Genomic DNA, 23,909 nt, shown 5'->3' on the forward strand with positions numbered 1-23,909 from the left:
GCCAGCAAAGAGAAGCACCAACACATCACATGTTTCGGCCATTACAGCCCATCAACAACAGTTCAGTAACGACCACAAAAAATGATGGAAATTGCTCACAGCTTGGGGTTTGTGTTTTCTAAATGGGAAATGATTCACTAATTAGGACAGGTGTTTGGGGATACTGGAGCACGGATCTCTTAGGACATCATAATCTACCAGCACAAGGTACTCACAAGATGAAAACATCTAGATCAATGGGATTCAGTATGTCTGAAGCATGAAAGGTGACTGCTTTATGCAATAAAACCCCGTGGATTACTCCTGTGTCACGCCTTCACTAATACAAGCTTTCCCGGGGTATTCTGTGCGTATTTTTAGACACAAACATACTAAAAATAATTATATGGAAGTACTTTCCAGTAATTATATAGCAGTGTGTTCCTGCAAGTCAGACTTTGGGAATTCCCTCCTTCTCCAAGCGGAGGAACACAATTCCCACCGCTCCTTCCAGCAGAACCCAGCAGACGTTGCAGATCCGTGTTCACACATGCCCCTCCTGTGGGGTTGCACTGAGTCCCTCAGATCACGAGCTTCTCAATACTTAAAGTACTTCTTTCATCCTCTTCGTTTGAGCCAAAATACCCAGGGAGATCGATCATTTGCTGCTCTGCCTCTGTTAAGCCAAAGGTGGTGTTATCATAAAAGGCAAAGTCCGGGTCCACCGGGAAGCTCTGGCACCTGTCCTTTCGGTACTGGGCAGGGCTTACAGTGAGGCCTCTCTGGTAACTCTCTTTGCCAGCAGAGCCCGTTTCCTTCCGCCACGCACCTTTGGGGTTGGGTGAAGGGCCCCGCTTACTTCGGCTGGGCTCGGGCTTTTCAGGGGCCCTCTCCTGACCGGCATGTTGGCGGTCAGTGATCAGGTCCAACTTCCTCACGGGTGGACACGCCCTGTGGTGGCCCCTTGTGCCGTGGCCCTGTGGTTCGCACATTGGTGCAGCGCTGTGGGGCTGATCCAGCTTTTCAGAGGTTGGGTTAGCGTTCCTCAGTTTTGATCGCGTCCTGTCCTCCGAGCCCTGGTCCCACGTCCTGGTCCTGGAGGTATAAAGAGGAGTCTGCCGGGGGGTGAGGGTGGACATGCTTCTCTCTCTGAAAGGCCTGGCCTTCTTTGTTTCGTGGAAGCTGGCCGTTCTTCTGAACTGTGGGTTTCTGTGGCAGCCCCTCTCAGACAACTCCCCTCTGTTATCCAGGTGTTTGAAATGAGCTCTTCTTATCAAGGTCTGGGTGGGGCTCATTGCGGCACTGGCCTGGGAGAATGGAAAATCCAGCCTCGGGTTACAGCCTTCTCCTAGGAATTTGGGCTGACCGGCTGACTGGTCCAGAAATGGAGATTTGATCCTGAATTTGTTGGCCACTCCCTCCTCTTGGGTTTCTGCACTCAGGGGAATCATGGTGGTGGCACCAACAACCGTGTCCGTGAGGGGATTCTGAGAGACGTGATACACCTTGGTGGTCTCGGTCAGGCCCTTCTTCTTCATCTCCTTCAGCTGCTGCTGTGCAAGGCGGTAGCTAAATATCGGAGGGATTATTTTTTGGGCGTTTGGCTGAAAGTTCTCACTTCCAGAGGCATCGTCTTCTTGGGCGAACTGAAGGCTTCGCCTGTAGGTCAGAGGAATGTTAACGGGGGCATCCCCTCCCTCGGTGAAGCTGTCCCGTTGCTTGCTGCCCTGGCAAATGTTCTCCTCATCAGAGTTTTTTCGGAAGCCAGGGGAATGGACGGAGTTCCGACGCACGGCCGTGCTGCACTTCTGAGCTCTGCAGAGCTTTCTCCACAGGGTGATGAGAACAGTGGCAAAGATGATGAACAGGCACAAGGAGATACCTGTGATGGTGACTATGTTGTTGGCTTTCTGGTCCTCTCCTGGCTGGACAGAAGGTGGGGTGGGAGGCTTGACAGCTGTAAGAAAGAGCACAGTCTGTCACTAGCGTAACATTTGTCAGATCAGAACAGAACTGAGCACCAATGGATAATCAGAATGGATACTTCACTAGAGTAACTGATAATTACAGTACAGGAAGTGGTCAGCCTGCACGATTTGCTCACTGCAGACAGTTTCCCATGGCTCACTTCAAACTGGCAGGAACAGATTGAATTGCTTTAAACCAAGGGACCCACAGATCATTCAGATGTAATTGTCTGTTCCGCTCTTTCCAAAAGACACTCCTAAGAAAGAGTAAAACAGGATGATCTTACTTGCCCTCCTTTATACATCAAGATCCCCTGTTGAAAAGTGCTGCGATGGAGTAAAAAATAGCCCCAGCCAGGCAAGCAGTACAGGTATCACTTAACATTATTTTTAGGGTGGCTTAAGGGGTGTGAAAATTACCAACTTGTGAGCCCAGCAGTTTGAAGAGAGACAGCACTAACAGTGGAAGTGTCACTTTATGGAGCAGTCCTTTGCAGGTGCTTCTTCTGCTTCCCAGCGTTGTCAATCACAGAAGACAAAGCCTTCCTCTGCATGGCAGGCTCCTAAATGAGGTTCCCTTGCTCTGCTTCCATGGCCATAATGGCATTAAAGCTCTCTATTGTAAACTGGAGATGGACCTCCAAAAGTGGAAGAACACTCTGTTAACTGGAAATACCAACATCTCACAGCTCTCCATAGCACTATTTAAGCCTCTTTCCTGAATGTTGCATCACAACACTGTACCACTGAGAGAGTAATCACTCTTGTTTTGGACAGGGTCTCCAGCATTTCAGTGGCAGTCCCAAGCAGAACACAGCATGACTGAAAGTGGATAAGCTGCTCCAGCAGCTAATTTTAACATAGGCCAGAAGGTCTCAGGCTGCTACGACAACAGATGTGCAGGGTGCTGGGTGCTGCAGACCCATTTCTTTGGCAGCCCCAAGACCTAATATCTACACTCAGCCCAGCACCACCACAGCACAGACCACTGCTGTTCTGATCCCAGCAGAGAAGGCAGGACCTGCATTTTCCCTGGTCAACAGCACTGGTGCAGAGTAATTCATCCATTGCTCACCCTTCTCTCATTTTCATTTTGCTCACAGTCTCCAAATACTCTGTTTCCTAGCTGTAATGTGCATTGCGCTAACAGCTAGCAAACAGTGACGTTTGAACCAGGATTAAGTTACGAGGATTTGCTTCTCTCTACACTTATTCAGCCATTTGCTCCATCTGCTGGATTGCTGTCTGCAGACAGGGTCATGCTGAAATAGCTCTGGGCAGGTGGGGACCAAGTTGGGTCTGTCCCAGCTTCAGAAAAACACCAGCTAGCCCCCGGTGTCACTACCGCCCTCTGCAGTCTGAACGAGATCGGCACAGAGAAGACAACCAGCCCTAGAGCAGGACATTAACCTCAAACTGTGACCCTAAATGCCTGAGTTGTTCCCCTCTGTTTACACTTGCAGCTTTACAATATAAGAAAACCTTAAGCCAGCCTTACCCAGTGATGAGAAAACACCAGAAACCTTAACAACAATCTCTTAAAATGAAAACTGACAAAATGCAAAACCTGGCTTGATGGAATATCATTTGTAATGATATTTATATTTATAATATTTTCCTTTCAAATGATGCTCAATACCATTTCTTACAGTGCTCCACAATGCATTTATTCCTGCCTTATAGAAACAATATAATAATGTTCAACAAACCTCCTGAAGCTGGTTCAAGCCAACACTCCCATCAAAAGAGCAGTCCTGCATCTTCCTGCTGTGACTACATGCTTTCTCCCTCTGCTGTCATTCCATTTTCAGTGTCACGAGCATTGCAATGGCCATGTGCTGTGCATCATCACAAAACCCCCAAACTGTCCACTTTTTATCTGGTTCAATTACAGGTCTCCACACTCCACACCAAATGGTTTTCAAACACATCCAGGGATGGTGACTCAACCACCTCCCTGTGGAGCCTATTCCAGTGCTTAACAACCCTTTCTGTAAAGAACTGCTTCCTGATGCCCAACCTAAACTTACCCTGGCACAACTTAAGGCCATTTCTCCTCGTCCTGTCACCTGTCACCACTGAGAAGAGACCAACCCCGCTCTCGCTGTAAGCACCTTTCACATATTTGAAGAAAGCAATAAGGTCTCCTCTCAGCCTCCTTTTCCCCAGACTAAACAGCCCCAGTTCCTTCAGTCCCTCCTCGTAGGGCATACTCTCCAAGCCCTTCACCAGCCTTGTTGCCCTTCTTTGGACCTGCTCCAGCACATCAATGTCCTTTCTGTACTGAGGTGCCCAAAACTGAACACAGTACTTGAGATGGGGCCTCATCAGTGCCAAGTACAGGGGGTGGATGACTTCCCTAGTCCTGCTCACCACACCATTCCTGATACAGGCCAGGATGCCACTGGCCTTCTTGGTCACCTGGGCACACTGCTAACTCATATTCAGTCAACTGTCCATCAGCACACCAAAGTGAATTGGAAGTGGATTATGAAGCAGCACAGGAAACAGAAATATGGCAGAGTTCCATACTCTGTTAAAACCACAAGATCCTGTGCAGGTGACACTGGAGAACCCTGAGCCTTCCCCAAATCCTCAGCCATGCTGGAGATTTTCACAGAACAAAAGGACGTCTCCAGTCCATTGACCCATCATCACCTTGCCCACTAACCATGTCCCTAAAGCCCACGTTCTAAACCAGTTTCACAGCATCCCCAGAATGCGGAAGTCCTGGAGCCCAATCTCCAGCTGTCCCATGAACACATGTATACTCCTGTCAACCACAGAAGCGTGACATCCCTCCATAAATCAGTGAGACTGAAGAAGAGTTTGTACGCTTCCATTTTACAAAGTCCTTCTAACCACACATTGTCGGCTTTTGTGACGTGAGGGAGAGGAGAGCAGAGCTACGTACTCAGGCACTCCTCCAGTGAGCACAAGGAGGTCTCCTTCGGGGAGCCAGCACAGCCTGGGTTTGCAGGTGAGGAGGTGAGGCACTCTCGGAAGCGCTCTCGGACGCCGTCTCCACAGGTAACGCTGCAGGGGCTCCAGGGCTGCCAGGGGCTCCATGTTTCTGCAAACACAAAAGCTCACAGCGGTGAGAAACACATCTACCTCCTTGTCCATACAAAGGCATTTAACTGTTCTCTGTTATTTAAGAAAAGCAAGAAATAACCGAACAATGCAATCCACAACACCAAAAGAGCAAGCAGCATGCAGGGACCTGCTCCTGTTCGCTCAGCTAACTGAGGCTGGCAGGAGATATCTGGAACACCAGCAAATGGAAATTAATCCACAAATCTTTTTAATGGCTCAGTAATTTATATATTCATAGAGTCCAATTCCTACCTGACAAATACTGCTTCTACAGCAGGATAACTTCATTGACTTAAGTGTAGTTACTCCTGATTTATATAACTGTGGAAGGAGGAGAAGCCTACGAGGCCTAATGAAAAGGCAATATTGTTTTTCCTCTTTATGATCCTCTTAGCACACAAACGTGTTATTGAATTGCTCATCAGACAGCTGTACAGGTCCCTGTTGTTTTATTCCTTGTGCTTCAGCAATTAACGCAAGATGAGATTTTGTGGGTTTATTTATTTTGTTGAAGTGGAGGCACGCTCAGGTTCTAATGCTAACTCAATTTTTAAATGCAGCCCCTTTCTTGCTTAGGGAACATCCTCATCCAGTGCTCAAATCCCAAACTTTATAGCAGCGAGGACCCAGAGACTGAAAGGGACCGTTCCTGACAGCACCTGAGAGCTGGGACACCGAGACAGGACTGTAACTTCCAACTGCAAAATAACAGACGGGCCCAGGTGCAGTTCTTAAGGATAAGTTACCCTGGGGACTCCAGTCCGGTGGGTCAGCTGTCTCAATACCTGCCTAAAAAATGCATCAGAAAGAAAAACAACAGAGCGGTTACGCCACCTCCCTTCTCAGAGATAAAATAGAAAATCAGATATCTTACAAAAAGCAAATTGGATTTGTGAAGGCATGCTCTTTTTAATATTTTATGGTTGCTAGTGCCAACACAGGTCACGATATTTAATTCTCTTACGCAGTCGCTCTGCTGCTGGCATGCCTCAGCACTCCTGATCGCTGGACAGCACAGTGCTGCAGGACCGCCGGCGCTTTGTGACTGGAAATGCCTTTGTGATTCCATGCTATATCCACTCACACTGGAGTACATCTGCCCGGCCCTGTGGAGCACGGAGGGGCACCGTGAGGGGCCTGGTGGCACTGCACTCCAGGTCCACGGGAAGCCAAGGGACCTCTCTGTTTACCTTCAGCCCTACAGCAGCAGTGAGATATTTATGGTCCAAAGCTTGAGGGAATACGCCCTTACCAGCTCTGAGCAGTTATCAGTGAAGGAAGCAAGAAAACATGGCCATCATCAATAGCCTAACGGTCCCTCCTCCAACACACTTCATGGTATCATAGTACCTTGGGGCCTCAGGACATTTGTCTTGATGTCAGTGTCATGAAGGACCCCAGCAGTGTCCCCCCACTGGCAGGAGGCAGACTGGCTGGAGCCCATCATTTCCAGTGCATGAGCTACCTCATTTCCCTCTCTCCACACTCCCTGCTCATTTTGGCAACTGCTAATTATAGTTAGATAGAAGGCCAGATCCAGAAAGGTTCTGGGCACTGCCACTGGTGATACTGGAGGGTGCTCAGAAGCCTCAACCCTTGTGCCTGTGAGCTTCAACGTACATAACATTTAGGATGGGTCATTTCCTAATTCTGACATCAGACCCATGATGTGCCCATTGCTCTGAGGCTCTTCTCACTGGCTTCAGCTTCAGCTGAGGGCACAGAGTTCCTGAGCAGGAATACATGGCATCCATAGCTCTGGGGCTACGAACGTGCGCCTGCAGCAGCAGGAGAGAAGGAAGCACTCCAGCCCCTGTGAGAGACAGAGAGTTAAACCCTACAACTTGCTCTGCAACCTCCTGCAATTACCAGAATGCAAAAGAAAATGAAGCAGAGTTTATTCTCCCCCAAGGAAACGAAATAATTAACCTCCATTTAAGACAAAGATCCAAAGCGCCAGGGGAAAAACCAGAAGGTATGTACTGCAAACTAGCTCTAATAAGTGTGAATTTTTTCCATACGCAATTGAGGAATCAATTATCAACATGAAGACATCTCACTGATGAGTTAGTTTGAAATAGCTGACAGTTGGCAGATCTGCCGACATGAAAGATAAACGCAATTAACTGTGTTAATTGGTGCTCTGCAGAAGTACCTCCCCTCAAACTTCTGTTTAGTCCTCACTCCATGAGACCAAGTTTCGAGGTCCTGAGACTGGGCGCACTGGTGTTTGGATAAGACCTGGGAAAACATCCTTCTCACCCATCCCGTGCTTCTCTGTTTCCATGGGAATAAAGCCCAGGTGAGCTGCAATGGTGGCGTGCTCCAACAAGCTGCTAATTTGGACAATGAAAGGACAATGATGCCTGTAAAAGAAGAAAACCTAGACTCTGCCTGGGCTAATGACAGACTTTTCCCCACAAACCGACATCTTTAAGTACTGCAGGAGCATTGCCTAAGATCTTTTCCCAGAAGCTCAGAGCTATCCCAGTGACTCCACAACACCTGATGTATTCTTAAAATGCTGGGGACGTGGAGATTGAGAACTCACCAGCATACGAGAAGGCGACTGGGACCCAAACTGTGCTTCCCCAGATTAGTCTGTTTCTAAATAAATGCAAACCAAACAGTGATTCAGGCAACAGAGCTAATTGGTTCCCAGATCTTCCTGCAGATAGCAAGCAGGTCTGATTCATACTACTTTACTCTGGGAGCAAGAAGATGATGGGAGTCTTGTATCCTTGCCCGACTCCTGGATACTCTACTTACTCCTTGCTTACCAACTACTGCTTCCTTCAGAAGGCATTTTCCTACTACTGCTTCCTTCAGAAGGTCCTTTCCTACCTTCCTCTTTCCCTCTGATGGCAACAGCTGTACTTCTTGTGCTCTCAGGACCTCCCAATAGCTTTTTTGGACAGTTAGAAGTCAGATGTGAGAGAAGGTAACAAAACTCATCCCAGCAAGGGCAACAAGTTCCTCCAGGACTTAGGTCAGTGGTCTCAGGAGTGTAACTAAGAACTGTAAAAAAAATCTTAATTAATGCTGGAAATACACAAAAAAACCCAACAACCTATGTCCCTTTATATGCTGTAGCACTACTGATTAATTTTATCAGGCTTCTCTAATGACTCCAGCCTGACATTGGCTAGGATCTGGGACATTTTCCTAAGGAGAGTAGAAGTCTCACTGCTGGGGACTCCTATTCTAACCACATAAAGCACAGGATAGCACGATGAAATGAATGAGCACGCAACACTTCTGCTGCTGGGTAAAATCATCTAGCACTTTTCTCTCTTAGACATTCAAACAATTCAGTCAGACACAGGGAACATATGAGGTGCATGGCTCTCTCTAAGTCATCTGTGTGAAATAGTTAGCACCCCGCAGAGATGAATGAAATGACTCACATCTCTTCTGTTTTTTCACAGGTTCTCCAGCTGGAGCCTACAGGAAGTTTCACAAGCACTGGCTCACTCTTAATAGACACTCTCCCCACATCTAATAGGTAATATTCACAGCCTTGGGAAGCAAGGGCTTTTTTGCAACACTTGCTCTGAAGCCGATGGCCCCTGCTGGAAAAGCTGCTGCTCTCTACGGGTCACCAGGAGCCTGCCTCCTACTGCAGGCACAAAACAGACAGACTCCTGCTCCACAGGCTGCCTGAGCCCTGCCAAGGATGAGGAGTAATGAGATGGATGGAAGAAGGGTCAGCAATACAAGGGATGCCTGACCTATGGAAAATGGGTGGTTGCAAAATAAACTATATCTCATCTTCTGTGGTTTGGATGAAGCTTTAATGATTTAGGAGCTTTCATCTTTTACAAGACAATACCTTTGTTTCATAATAATAGACTATATGCTAAATGGAGTAAGAACTGGCTGAGCGACAGATTTGATATGCAGTTGTCAACAGAAAATCATCACTGAGTGTGAATGCATTTGGAGAGATTTCAAAGGAATTAGTATAATGCTTTGTTCTGCACAACGCTTGCCTCAGTGACAGGAAAGTAAATCTAAAGTCGTTAATGAGAAAATATGTCACTACTGTGATGACATAAGTATATAGTGCAATTGCATGGAGCAATGGAGGTTGCCTGCTAAGTTGCAGAATCAGCAAAATGCAAAACGTAGGCAGAAAGCACACAAACTGTAGCTGCAGAATGGCAGACAGTAACTAAAAGGTCACATGCAAGAACAGCTCAGGAGGTGTTTGTAGGGTCAAAGCCAAGGCCATCTGTGGAATTAAAATCTGAGGAGCAATAAGTAAGGGTAAGACGAATGCTGTTCGAAGGGCATCAGTGAGAAGGACATTAGAAGGACATTAGAAGACACCAAAGTCGGTGCCTGTGTTGTGAAATTAAAAGTATTGTTAAAAAGAGAAGAAAAAAAAAGGAAATGGAGCCAGAAAGAGAAAATTAATTAAATCCCAAAGAAAATGCTTTCCAATTAAAGACTCGATCTTTTCAGTTTATTAAAAAGAACTCTGAGATTATCTGGAAGGACTGACACAATTTGGACGTGCAAATGCCTTTGCAGGGGAATACAATGGATAGGAAACAGCTGTCTAGTCTAGCAGAGAGCAGCAGAATAAGAGCCAGTCACCAGAGGATGAAGCAAGATGAGCTTCATTATGAACTGCATGTCACATCCTTTCTTCTTTTACATCAGAGCACAATGTTGAGAGAAACTACCAGAAGGGTCTCTGCTTGGCGGTGCCTTCAACAGAATCTGGATGACTCTGGAGGATAAGCAGCAGTTGCACACAAAGACTAGTTGTGCGTTCCCTACCACCCTAACTGGATGACTGGATGTCAATGATTTAGTTGCCCTTGAACTGAGCGAGTTCAGATTAGTAATCTGAGGAGAGAAGCGCTTTCTATGTGGAGCGCCAGCAGGCCTACCCACAGCGCCCTGCGGCACAGTGAGGGGCTGTGGAGAAGGCCTCATGAAGCAGCTGGCCGCCATCACTGGGAGCGGAGGCTCGCTCAGCGTCCCACAGCAGGGCCAGAGGCTCAGGACAGGGCCCTGTGAGGCGGCCAGGAGGCCGGCGGCCATCTCTGGCACCGCAGGCTCGCTCTGCCTGCCGCGGCTTCAGGCTGACGTGTTCCTCAGAGCGCACCCCGCTCCTCTCAGCACTGCCTGGAGGCTTTGAAGTCGCGCAGACACCAAGTCAGATGTGCTGCCTGCTAATTAATTTCTGCTTGACGTTTTATTTACGGCTGTGCGGTGTGGTTACGCTTTCATCGGCTTTGTGGATGTGACACTTCTAACTTGCCAGCTATTGACGTTCTGCATGCAGGTAGCCTGATTCCTTCGGCTTGCAGTCATAAGGATGGTGCTACTGTGCAACCCCAGGAAACAAAGCAAATTGCAGGGAGACGTTGCTTGAGGTGGATTTCCCCAATTAAAACGGTCAAATATTGGATACAGAAACACAGCTATGTCATATCCTGCATATTCATCTCTCTGGGTAATTAGCTAGATAGTATCAGTGTGACATAAAAATACCGCCCAAGCACAGAAAAAGAATTAGAATTCTCTCTTCCTTTTTCCTTGAGAATTACCTCGATTAAGGAAATACGCTTTCATTTTTAGGTGGACTTTCTTGTGCCAAAGAGAGAGCGTGCCAACAGAGAATATAGTTGGAAAGTTAAGCAAAAGAGAACTACGTACCATGTTTGGCATGTGGTGAAAACAGAGGTCATTCTTGGTACGGACTGTTAATTAAAGGGCTAACAGATTTAGAATTTGTGAAATAGCCTACAGTAAAACCACACAACGCTAGAAGCCTTGTTAAAGTAGGCTGCACCTGGACCACATGCTATAGAGCATGTTCCGTGCTCCTGGCCCCGATTATCCCCTCAGAGACTTGCCCAGGAATTGCAATGACCCTTTTTTGGCTTCAGCTCCTGCACTTCCTTCTCAGGAAGGCCAGGGTGGGGAGGTATAGAATACATCTACAGCATTTCAAGCCAAGCGCTTTGAAGTGTGCTCATGGGAAAGACTAATTCATTACCTACGGACGCAAGCCTGCACGAAGACTTCAGAATATTTACTTATCTGTTCCAGGATGTGGGAAACACAAACTAACCCAACTCCATCCCCCTTGTGTACATGCAGCCCAGCCCTTGCTATGGCTGCCCTCTACAAATCAGGGAAAAAAATGCACTTGGCTTACTCTGTCATACTACTGGGATCTGTGGACAATGCCAAACCATGGACTACTACCTCCAAATGACTCTGAGGGTCCATCTGTGTAAGTTGTAGAGATATAAGCAGAACGCATCGATATTCCTTAAACTGGAACGAGGAACGGGCTCAAGCTCTGTCTTGTGATCATTCTTAATCATGACCACTCCTTAACTGTGATCACTCATATTCCTGCATGTGGTTTTGGCTTCTGCCAACCAGCACTGTCCTGGTCATGGCCAAAGGACTACATAGTCTACAGACTGTCCCCAGCAAGCTGTATGAATCTAATGTTTTCTTGGAAGAAAAGAGCCCAGATGTATGGATGTGACTCGTGACCTGTCAGATGGCCTCATAGGTCAGAAAATGTGCCATGATCTCCCTAAGCAGCAGCAGAGACATTGATTGAAGGGTGATGGAAAACCCCATAAGCATCTTTTGCTATAGCCAGATGTTCAGGTTTATGCAACCAAAATTTGTGTATCTAATAGGTAGGTTTTTAATCTCCCACAGCAAATGGTAGAGGACAGCCAGACAAGGATACAGTCTGTTTATCCTCTATACCTATTTTTGTATGGGATGAATCACCCTTGTGAGATGTCTGCCACTCTTGATGAGACAGCTAGATGGGTTCTTAATGTTGGACACCTGGCTTCTAGACACATAAGTGTAGCATCTTTGTATACATGTAGACCAGGTTTAAAGTCTCCTATGGGTCTGATTTACTGTGGTACCTTCATAAATCACTGTGAAAGCCAAGGTTCGGTTTTACTGGAACTAGATAGATATATCATTCAAAATGTCCCAAACAGTTTTGGTTTAAGTAGTTTCAAGCTACCACTGTGGCTTTTGTTACTAAATGTTCTTACATATGCCCCCACACAGGTCTAATCCAATTTGTTCCCATCTGTATCTACAACTACTTCTTTTCTCATGCAGGAGACCCAAATAATAGTTACTCAGTAGGAGACAATACAGTCAAACCGATTTATCATTACCCATGTTGGCAGAAAAGAATGCTGAGATTTGATAAAAGAAGACAAATGTTGGTACAAACCCATATTCCTTTGGATCATCATACACTGCTTAACTCTTGTTGGGAAATGGCTTCGGTTTGAAAAATTATAGAGGTCAAAGCAGTATTTGTTCTTTCCCACATCAAACAAAGTGCAGTTAAATTCTGTCCTGTTGTCTCCTGGGTGAAGGGTGTTCTCATACAGCCAAGTTGTTCTCAAACTAGGATGCTTGAGAGCCTCTTTATAGACAACAACTTTTCCACTGAGAGAAGTGCATGGTGGTGAGACTATGAAGACCTGAATCAAAGTTCTGCACACCGCTTCTGGTGCCATAACCAGTCTGTATCCAAATTTGTGGAGATCTATGGGTCCCATAGAGGCAATAATGGAATGTGTTTCTAATGATTTCAGTAACACAGTGATGTACATTTCTTGACCAACATGTGGGCAGTCAAACTCTACCCACTGGGATCTAGAGAGTGGGATTCCTTTGCTAGTTCTAATGCCCAGCATCTCATCAGAGCTCACTCTTCCTAGCTCATAAAGTGTGCTGGTAAATATCACATCTAGTGAAACCACTGTCTTGTTCATAGCACACAACTGCTCATTTGTAAAAACTCCGACCTGAAGGGAGCTCCCAAGCACCTCTGAAGTCTTGTTCAAATCAATATGAAATACAGGCCATTCCACATGGAGGGTGGACGTTCTTCTGCTTGCAGCAGCACTGCTGTTATCACTAGGAGAGATCATTCTGAACAAAAAGTCTCCAGCACTTGTGAAATAGAAACACTCAAACTCTACCATCCCCCGGGACTGATTCGCTGGAAGCTGTTTTCTTGCAATGATCTTGTTGGTGTTGGCATCCAGCAATAGCATGGACAGGTTCTCTGCTGTCTCATTACCACTGTAGTAGTGGTATTCCACTGAAACTGTGTCGTTGCTGAAGGCTACATGACCTGGGCGCTTCAACAGGAGGTCCTCCACTTCACCAAGAACTGAAAGGAAAACAGGTTAACAGGAGTAAGAATCAAAGAAGCAACCAACAGCTTACGGAACATACAGAATAAAATATGTATTTATAAAGTGGATACTTAAGAAATGGCTGTTTAGCTCTTAAGTGTGAATGAATCTGTTCACCAAAAAAAAAAAGATTGTAGCTAGAGCAGTTATAGAACACCACCTCTCCTTTGTGCAGGGATGTGATCTGGAACAGCTCAAAGTCCACTGTAGTAACATGTTTAGGAAGGAAGGTTAAAAGAAGGTTTCGCAAATAAAATAAAATAAAAGATATACAGAAAACTTAAATTCTAGGGATAGACCATGAAAATTCTTGACTTCACTTCACTTGCAGACTCCTGAAGTCCGATTCACCATGGCCAGCTGTTCTACCTTCTGTAATGGTAACGTAGTAAAAAAAATAATACAGTAGTTTCTTAATACAGAAACATGAAAAATATCCCCCAAATTAAATCAAATAGTAAGTCTGCATGATTCTTTTTGAAGCCTCTTCTTTTGCTCTGTCTTATGAATCTTTCATTTTGCTCATTTGCATCACAGAGACACATGAGTGAAAGAGCTGAAAATAACAGTGATGGTGACTGCAGCACTTTTCTTGTCTCAGATGTGGTGCAACATGTCTAAATGACATCATTTCATAATAAATGGCACAGTCTTTTTAGATGCACTTCTTGCATGACCACGTTCGTGCCAATTGCCAAATTATCCTGAGACATGCTGTAACTAGTGGGGATAGATGATATCTAAAGCATTGGATTGGGAAGATCACATTTCTGTTCTCCGCTCAGCTAGCTCTTCTGCACTGCCTGAAACTTAAGGATTTCAGACACTGAAAGGTTACCTGAAAAATGGGAACTACGTACACCTATTCCAGATACAGAATGAGCTGTGAGAGATCCCTGTGTAACAAACTATCTGGGAAAGGGCTTCTGAGTCTTGGATGGAAGGTGCTCTAGAAGCATAAAACCTCAATTAAAGCAATCCTTTCATAGGTAGTCTCAACCAGCAGTACTTTGACTTGTTAAATCTGTTACATATGTCTTAAGATCACCTCAAAGCTTTGCTGGAAAAACACTGCAAGAGCCAAAGTAAGCACTCAGCATTTAGGAGTAGCAGGACTCATCTTACAGAATACTAGACAACTACCACTGTAAGCTTTAGTTTGAGTTTGTCACCTTGGATTCACTTTCCTGTCGACAGAAAAAAATGTTTCAGGAGGAAATTCATCTGACCAGCTATGGCCATTTACGTCAGAGTGAGGCACAGTGTGCACTAGGAAGACCCACCAGCTATAACGTGGTAAAAACAACCAGCTCCAACCACATCTACAACGTCTGAAAGCACAGCCTACCTACATAAATCATGTATGTACTCTTACATACATGTACTTCAAGTCAGTTTTTCATTTGAGTGACTCAATACTATATTTTTCCACAATATTCTGCTTCATTTGGCAGACAGATAGTGCTTGTTGCCAGAGGGCTCTTTGATTCTCATTCTTCCATGGGTGGTCCCATGTATTATTGACTGTGCACCATTCAAAATTCACCTCCGTGATACAGAATTATTCATTTTCCCCATGGACCCTGCTATTGTGCTCTTATCATAGCATATTAGTGTATTAGAAATATTAATGAGTTTATCCCTGCAGTGTCCCTGAAAGACGAGGAAATGTCACTATTCTTGCTTAGAGCGTTAGGAACATAAAGGACATAAAGGTGAAAACTGTCAAACATTAACTAAACAACCATCTTTCAACAGAAGCATGCCAGCACAGGGAGCAGAGAGCTCAGTATATGCAACTCAAGGGCCTGACACTATAAGCATGGGGAAATGTGCTGCCGTGGGCTGAAGCATGCATAGTATTGTGTGGGTCAGGCAGGAGGAGCCAAAAGGAGACGGAGCACATTTGACCTTTCAGAGAACTTCATTACTAACTCATCTGCAAGGACTTAGGTATGGACCAAGTCCAAGAAAACCTTCATATGGGCAACAAAATGTATGTCCCAGAACATCATGAAATTCTGAAAGCTCTGTTAAAGTTTCCCAGTGAAACTGTTGCAAGTTGATGGGTTTTTCTTTTTATGAACATGAGCAAATTACACATTTCTCTACAAAGGACTTGATCAGATTCAACTTGGCTGAAATGTTTTAAGAAAAAAGGAAATCAGATCATGACAAAAACCCAACATGAAAAATTTCAACATCAAGCTTCAAATTTTCAACAAAAAACATTCATGCAATAGTGTGGGAATACGAGAAAGTATATTCAGAGCAGAAGGATAAACAGCATGAGAAAGGAAGGCTGAGAACCAAGGACACTCCAGAAGAAAAGGAAAACAAATTCAAGTAAGCTGTGTGATGGCAGACCCTAATTGGAGGAAGAGTGTGTGGCTTGGAAATACTCATGGCCCTGATTAGATAAGTGCCTGTATGCGTGATTAAGGAGTGTTTGTATTTTGTTGACATGTAAAGGTGGGTGGTAAAGTTAAAAGAGAAAACTTGTGAATGTATATAAGGGATGTTAAAACCTGTAATAAACAATTTGGATTGTCCATATCTGAGACCATGCCTCAAACTCTGCACAATAGTAATGAAAAGCACTGATGTTTGCACCTACTGCTCTGCTGTCCTCACTCTCTTGCACTACTTTCTATTTAGACTGGCCCATACCAGAAGAAATAACACCACCTGTGTGCTGTGCAGGAAAGGACTGGAGAGAAAGTAGGGGACTGCCACATAGCTCTCATCAACCCCCATATGAATTACTTGGGAAGTGAGGATCACAAGTATTACTGCAGGATACCTTCACAGCAATGCAGAGTTCTGCCTGATGCACCACAGGTCACAGAATTCCTCTCCTGTCTTCATTTACTAACAGAATTTGCACATATAGATGCCTGACTCATAGTCAGCAGAAGTCAGCTTCCACTGCACACTCCTTCAACTGCCCTCTGGCCTACCATGTGTGAACGTCTCTGTCACAAGCCAAACCTTGGCCCCAATTGTTTTGATAGCCAGTCAGGGGCAGTTTTCAATTTCTATATTTTTTCTGGTTGTCACTACAATGGTCACCCATAGAATGGAGCCTGGCTGTGGTGCCAGCAAAATGCCACAAGTGGCCTTTGCAAGAGCTCCCTCTTAGAAAGATCAAAAGGAAAAACTCCTTCTGTTGAAGAGTGAGAAAAAGTATTTGAGGGTGCTGTTCTGATATTTGTTTATTTTTAATCGTGTTTCAGCCAGATTGGGTTGTGACATTGGCTTGTCAGCAACCAGTAGCACAAGGCTACAGAGAAAAACACACAAGAAAAACTGATAAGAAATGAGAATAATATTTTGTTGTATGCCTTTCTTGGTTTGTTTTGTTTTGGGTTTTTTTGGATAGCATTACAGTAATTTATGCTTGGTCATTTAAAACATGGCCTTGGTGTAAAACAGATAACCTTATGAAGGAAATAAATAGTTATCTAAAAAGCATGCACCCATGTGATACTCAAAGATTCGTATATGAAGAACTGTTTGAAAGCTATTTTCTGAAATATAGTCTACTCTTTCTTAGAAATAAGGGAAAATATAGATACAGTTTGCAACAGATTTACCTCTTCAACTCCACCTTTTAACTACTCACTGTGCCACTCTCTATAAAGTTCTTGAATAATAGCTTTTACCTCTGAGTCAAATAGTTTGAATGCCTGCAGGACTGGCTCACTAAGAAGCAGTGGACATTCACCTCCCTTCCTGGAATTTAATTTTATAGAATTGTAGAATCACCAAGGTTGGAAAACATCTCCAAGACCATTCAGTCCAACCATTCACCTACCACTGAAACTTCCTCACTAATCCATCTCCCTTAGTACAACACCCAAATGTTTTTTGAACACCTCCAGGGATGGTGACACAACCACCACCCTGGGCAGCCCATTACAGTGCCTGACCACTCCTTCAGAGAAGAAATTTTTCCTAACATCCAACCTGAATCTCCCCTGGTGCAACTTGAGGCCGTTTCCTCTAGTCGTATTTCTAGTTAGTGGGAGAAGAGGCCAACCTCCATCTTGCCACAACCTCCTTTCAGGTAGTTGAAAAGAGCAATAAGGTCTCCCCTGAGCCTTCTCTTCTCCAGACTGAACAACAACTGTTCCTTCAGCTTCTCCTCATAAGACCTGTGCTCCAGACGTGTCAACAGTTTTGTTGCTCTTCTCTGGTCAAGCTCCAGGGCCTCAACGTCTTTCTTGAATTGAAGGACCCAAAACTCAACACAGTACTTGAGGGGAAGCCTCACCAGTACAAAGTACAGAGTGATGATCACTTTCCTGCTCCTGCTGACTGCGCTATTTCACAGCAGGAAAGGTTCCTGACACTTTGACATAAAGGGGCAGCTCACAGAAGTTGTCTTCTACCTACATATTGCTTAAGACCTCAACTATATCCTGGCTGTACCACTGGTGGCTTGTATGTCCACTGATTTTTCCTGACTTTATCTCAGCAGACAAAATGAAAACAACACTATCATAAAGAACACTTCGTGGATATGCAACTCGCAATTCTACCTTGTAAGCAGCTATACTCACCATAGTCACAGAGCACTACTAACAATAGATTTGAAAAATCTTTCAGCATCTGTTTCATTCTGACCAGTGAGATCCCGGGTCTTTTTACTCCTCATGTCCTTCTTCAGCTCCAAAGTTCCAAAGTGCAGGCACTTCTTTCAAGAATATCTGAAAGTTAAAAAAATACAGCTGTGTTGGCTTTGTTTCATAAAATACAAGGGGGAAGACACCTCGACTGGTAAGGAAAAAAAGCATTAATTAACACTTTTCTCCAATTTACCCAACCATTAATTAATACTGGATCAATGGGTCTGGATAAGCACAGCTATATTTCATTGTAGAATAAATTTTCCTTCCAGAGATGTCAGCCCTTGAGCCAGAACAACTAAGATAGGCCACAAGAATGGATAAGATAGGCCTCTGTTCTGCAGTACCTGCTGTTGTATATGTCCTATATTAAGTTCAAGACTCATGACAGCGAAATAACAAGTATTTTGTACACAGTGTAACTCACCTCAGCACGTGTAGATACCAGAGGCTTATCGCTGCTATGTAATTCAAACTGTTTTCAGGTCCAGTAATACACTGTTACCTCCCTGGCTCTATGAAACACATTCAGTTATCACACTGGCTCTATGAAAAACCCCTAACTGCTTTCTATGCCTTTCAGAGCAATCAGCTGTGTGATCACAAGTGTCAACTTAACATTTCTTCTCCACAATTTCTTAAATTTACATTCCCTTTAGCAATGTCTAGGCAAACAAAAATAGAGATCCTTCTGGAAAGTTTCAGGATCTTACTTTGATGTGCTTTGAAGCAGTCATCACGAGCCTCGAAACAATCATACAAACCAGGCTGGAAGAGAAGGTCTGCAGCAAAACCAATGGTGTGCTGCAGGAACACAAGTCGGAGAGAATCTGAGAAAATCTAGCTCAAAGGAGCCTCTCTCAGAATAGGAGAATTGCTCTCTTTTGAATTGCAAAGCAGTGTCAGAAAGTCAGACCTAGCGTGCTCACCATCACTCAAACAAGCAGGAAAGTTCTTGTTCAGTGGAGTTTACAGCCTAATTTTATGAGAGAAAACTGGCACCGCAGCAGGCACGGTGGAACGTAAACATAAAACACGAGAACCAGCTGTGACAAAGATGAGGTGCATCTTCAGGAATCATAAAAATAATGAGGTATTTCAGCAATAACGTTGTTAGAGCTGCTGACCTACGACACAGCTGATGTGTTCTTTGAAAGCTTTTAAAACTGTTTTAGCTTCTTCGCCTGCCTTCTCTATGCCAATTTTCTCTCCGATTTCTCTTATGTATGTAATTCAAGTGGCTGGAGAGAATAATTTCTAAGAAAAGATTAAGAGGAGAATTCATGGCTCGCTCAGTGAAGGCTCATTGCAGCAATAGCTGTACCCATCTGATGGGGAATATTATCACCTGCCCACAGGCCTGACGAGGCTCCAGAATCAGCAGCAGTGATATACCCCAAACACCCACATCTGATATGCTGTAAATTACAAGAAGACAGACCTCCTGCCTCCAGACAGGGGCAGGCTGCCACAGCACATGCACTTAAGGAAAACAGCAGAAATTAAGCAGCATTGCTTGAAATTTCAGTGAGCTAAAGAGGGAAGAAAGATACCTTATGGGCAACGATCACAGGAGTTACAAAAGCTTCTATGGGTCCTTTCCATCTCTAGCTTTCCCAGCTATGTACTTCTCCAACAAACATTGTTTTCAGACAACCACACAAAGGCAGGTAAAATTCAAGTAATTCTAATCACAGCCTCACAAGTGACACACTGCAGAAAGAAGCAAAGCGACAGAGGAAAGAACGCATCCCTGGGAAGAAAGAAAGAAGACCGAGAGGGAGAATACTCCTGAGACGGCGGCCATACATTTTAATTCACACATGTCAGGCTGACAGATGGAAGAGCAGCGTGGTTCATTAGATGGGGCACTGAAGGGAGACACAGGAGACCTGACTTCTGCTCCTGTTCCTGCCTCCGTCAGAGCATGATGTTAGCAAACTGCAGCATTAATCCGCTGCTCTCCTCCCATTGCACCGTGCTGTGTTTATACCAGAAACTGTGCAGGGTGGAAGCTCTTTCTGACCACGTCTGTGGATGCAGCCCAGCACCCCTGGGCGTTCCTTTAACCAGACCCCAAGCCCTCCTCCCTTTTCCCCTTTCATCTGCGTTATCTGAGTTTGCTTAGGAAAAGGATCCAGAGGGGTGCGCAGGCAACACCCAAGCTGAGACGCGTGTTTGAACCAGCACCAAAACCAACTTCCAGGGACTTCACCCAGGTGCCCGGGGAAGCCTATGCTGGGGCTGGGCCCCCTGCAGCCCCACAGCCCCTGCACAGCCCTGGAGCCCTGATCCAACACAAAGCACATCTTTGCTTCCTGTCCCCTGCTCCGCTACGGCTCCTTCTTGTACTCACATAAAATCTTGCTTTTCAAGACAGCGTATCTTAAATGGTTTCTTCTCTATGCAGATCCTTTTACCTCGAGTTCATTAGCTTGATGAGATGAAAAACGATGGAACAGAGAAGGCTATCAGACTTTGAATAATTGGCTTTTTTAATTTATTACGCTGCTGGACACGCAGGGACTGAGGTTCCATTGTGTGAGATGCAGCAGACACGCAGCAGCACAAAAGGATGCTTTCTGCTCCGAGGGACGGTATAAGGGGCAGAGTGGAAATAGAAGACTTCCTCTCCAAAGGGAACTGGAAATGGCAGATAAGGAGGGGATAAGCCATAAAAGCCTTGGAGATGAAGACCAAGAGGTCTATGTGTAGCACAAATGAAAAAACATCGAGTCCTTCCTCTGCCACAAATGCCCTTTAGATGTCCCTGTTCCTTGCTAGGAAGCTGGACTAGATGACCTATAAGGGGCCCTTTCAACTCAAATGGTTCTATGATTCTACTCTATTTCATTCTATGTGGTCTTGGTCTCATCACTTAGCTTTCCTCTGGCACAGCCCTTTGCTGGGAGCTGCACTCCGCTGTCAGATAGAGGTGTTGGGAGAATAAATCCACTGCCAGCTGTGAGGCATGAGGGCACTGCAGCATCAGGAACCGTGCAAGAACCAAAGTCACACTATTTTATGATCATTTTGCATGGAACACAGCTTTCACAACAAGAAAACCTACTGGATTTATGACCTCCAGTGCATTTTTCAGGAGTACCAAAGGCAACAGCACAGACTGGCTGCTGAGCAGCCTGGATGGTGCTATCACTGCTAGTGTGCACAGCTAACCAGCGAGCAGCTTCACCAGCATATCCCCCAGCAACTATTCCCCCTTCATATGGCAGATAAGAGACAAATCAGTACTGCAGTTAAGTAAGGGGCCATCGGGAATCAATCACCCACTCCATGAACAAGCCTCAGGCTTTGAGATGACACATGCATCAGACAGAGCCTGTATTCTCCGTGACCACAGATACTCTCAATGCAGATCCTGGGAGAGCAGCCCCTGCCCTCACTCCACCCTCCTGCAGGGGCAGGGAGGTCTGTCCTCGCCGATCTCAACCCATCCCAGCTCGGATGCTGTGTCCCAATCACCTCAAGGGACCCAGCCAGGTGCTGTTGGGGAAATGATCTGCTGAAACTCAAAATGAGCAAAACGTTGCCAGAATGTAAGAGGGAAAACAAAGTCTCAGATGAAAAACAGTCTCCTTAACTGCTATTAATAAACATGCTGAAGTCCTATTTGCACAGTTGTGTTATACATGAGAGTGGCTGATGGTGAAGCAGCCCAGTGACACAGACCTGACAAGTCATTGAATCAGAACTACAGAATTGTCCTGAGTCAGAAGAGACCCTTAGAGGCCAGCAGGTCCAACTCCCTCGCAACAAACAGGAGCACCTACAGCTAGATCAGGCACTCAGAGCTGCTCCAGCCCTGAGCCCGTCCTACCTTTCACTCGAGGAAGCGGCCAAGCAGCACAAAGAAGCAGCGTGTATCCACCACGTTTCTGCACATGTGAGATATTTCATCTGTCTGTCGGGAGAGAGATTAATTATTTTCGCTACTGCGCCGTGGGATTAGGCAGCCATTGAAGTGTCACCACCTGCTGGGAATTTCAAAACTTCTCAACAGAATCCTCCTCCCCAGCCATGGAAAGCAGGAGCACCTCAGGTGCAGCAGCACCGGCACCGCACGGCCGCTGAGCACGCTCAGGGCCCTGTGGCTGGGAGCAGGGCTGCGAGGCTGGAGCTGGGCTCAGCACGCACGGCTGCCTGCCTCAGCAGGGTGCCAGGGCTGCCAGCCTCAAAGGCATCGCTCCTTCTTATTTACACATCAGACAAGCTGACGTTGTTATCAGATAATGGCCGTATTGAAATTAGGCATCTAAATTCACCAGGCTGAAAACAACAGCGCGCGTGCAAGGTACAATAATCATCATCACCATCATTAGCTGTTAAAGCCTATCGCCATCAGTATTGGGGGCTGATAATGCAAAATGCTGGGGATTCTCAGCTCTCATTGGGATCGGCTCAGCAATCAGAGCTGCCAGCACTCCTTATCCTACAGCACGGTGAATGTACGGATGAGATCTGCTTCGGAGAATGTACAGCGACAATAAGTTTATTAAGCATAAGGAGGGCTGGGAAAACGTCCAAGCCACAATAAATCACGACCGCGGAGAATTAAATGCATGGCACTGACCCTCGTGGCACAAGAGATGAACGCAGCCACCCGCTCCTCCGCTCCCCTTCGGATTTCGTGGTTATTATCCGTATTGTTTCTGGGGTCCCCCACTCCCAGAAGTTTATCCGAAGGATGGCGGTGACGGAGCACACGCATTACACGAGGAATCAGCTCCGAAATGCCCCGAGCTGCTGCACTAACGCCCGCTGTCTGGCTGACAGCGGCAGCAAGCAGCGGTGCCGCTCACAGCGGATCCCAGCGCGGTCCATCCCGGAGCCCGAAGTTACTCTGCTCCTCCTCACACACAGCCCCTCACACAACCCAGCCCGCCCCGCGTTCCCACCCCCCCCCCCCCCCCCCCCCCACACACACACACAGCGCGGCCGCGGGACCCCGAGCTCCGCGGGGAGAAGCGCTCACCTCGGGCGGGTGCCGGGGTAAATGGCGGGGCGGCTGTCAGCGGACGGGAGCCCGCGCCCCTGGCGGCCAGGAGAAGCGAGGCGAGGAACAGCCGCACCGCCCGCCCCGGCCCGCCCGCTGCCGGGGTGTGGCGGCGCCCACAGCCGGAGCCCGCCCGCCCCGCTGTGGGGGCACAGCCTGGGCTCGGAGGGATCTGAGGATACATCCACTTCCCGCTGCCGTGGGCAGTGCCGCCCAGCAGCTCAGGCCGCCCATCCGATCTGGCCTTGAGTGCTTCCAGGGATGTGGCACCCGCAGGTTCTCTGGACAGCTGTGCCATGGCCTCTCCGCCCTGATGGGTGTCCTGTGATGGCACTGGGCAAGAGGTAACAGCCTTAAGTTGCATCAGGGAAAGTTCAAGCTGGATATTAGGGAACATTTCTTCTCAGAAAGAGCAGTGAGATGTTGGCACAGGCTGCCCAGGGAGGTGGTGTTGGAGTCACTGCTCCTGGAGGTGTTCAAGAACCATGTGGCTGTGGCACTGAGGGACATGGGGTGTGGACATGATGGGATGGGTTGGTGATTGGATTGGATTATCTTAGTGGTTTTTCCAGCCTTAATGATTCTATGACATCTCTCAACCACTGCTTTGAACGCTGAGCAGCTCCCTGTGCCCAGTCCCAGTCTGTGCAGGTAGCCTGGCTGTGGGAAGTCGGTTCCAAGCAGCACCACTATGGAGGAACTCATGCACAGAATCACAGAGCTGAAGGGGTTGGAAGGGACCTCCAGAGATCACGGAGTCCAACCCCCTGCCAAAGCAGCTCCCTAGCCCAGGTTGCACAGGTAGGCGTCCAGGCGGGTCTGGAACGTCTCCAGAGAAGGAGACTCCACCACCTCTCTGTGCAGCTGTGCCACTGCTCCGTCACTGCACTGGGAAGGAGTTCCCACACACATTTGTGCACAACTTCCTATGCTTCAGTTTGTGGCCATTTCCCCTCATCCTATCACCACACACTGCTGAGAAGAGTCCAGCCTCATC

At 46.4% G+C, this 23,909-nt stretch overlaps 2 protein-coding genes across 4 annotated transcripts in view; both read right to left on the reverse strand.

Annotated features, from left to right (window-relative positions):
• On the reverse strand, positions 1-22,957 carry THSD1 (thrombospondin type 1 domain containing 1). 3 transcript variants are annotated; one of them, XM_065730289.1, is made up of 6 exons: positions 22,892-22,957; positions 21,737-21,820; positions 17,833-17,979; positions 12,289-13,242; positions 4,861-5,019; positions 1-1,936 (listed from the first exon to the last, which is right to left on the reverse strand). In XM_065730289.1, the coding sequence occupies exons 3-6, from the start codon at positions 17,888-17,890 to the stop codon at positions 561-563; spliced, it is 2,547 nt and encodes an 848-aa protein (XP_065586361.1). In that variant the 5' UTR covers positions 17,891-17,979; positions 21,737-21,820; positions 22,892-22,957; the 3' UTR covers positions 1-560. The 3 variants fall into 3 exon arrangements, with proteins under 3 accessions (XP_065586361.1, XP_065586362.1, XP_065586363.1); XM_065730290.1 differs by lacking the exon at positions 22,892-22,957 and adding an exon at positions 22,490-22,599; XM_065730291.1 differs by lacking the exon at positions 21,737-21,820 and having other exon boundaries at positions 22,892-22,954.
• Positions 20,166-23,909, reverse strand: part of WDFY2 (WD repeat and FYVE domain containing 2) — a 270,430-nt gene continuing 266,686 nt past the window's right edge. Inside the window, exon 13 of the mRNA XM_065730295.1 lies at positions 20,166-20,178. The gene's annotated coding sequence lies outside the window, so the exon portion shown is untranslated. The remainder of the gene's footprint in view (positions 20,179-23,909) is intronic.

This window comes from Cyrtonyx montezumae, unplaced genomic scaffold (genome assembly GCF_038088225.1).
Source record: "Cyrtonyx montezumae isolate F1298 unplaced genomic scaffold, pur_monq_1.0 scaffold_12, whole genome shotgun sequence".
NCBI lineage: Eukaryota > Metazoa > Chordata > Aves > Galliformes > Odontophoridae > Cyrtonyx > Cyrtonyx montezumae.

Excerpts from the sequence above, each read along its gene's own strand:
- THSD1 (XM_065730289.1), bottom strand. The coding sequence starts at position 17,890 with ATGAAACAGATGCTGAAAGATTTTTCAAATCTATTGTTAGTAGTGCTC. Across the intron at positions 13,243-17,832 it reads AGTAGTGCTCTGTGACTATG|TTCTTGGTGAAGTGGAGGAC; the intron begins GTGAGTATAGCT and ends TTTTCCTTTCAG. Across the intron at positions 5,020-12,288 it reads GATGATCCAAAGGAATATGG|AAACATGGAGCCCCTGGCAG; the intron begins GTTTGTACCAAC and ends TTGTGTTTGCAG.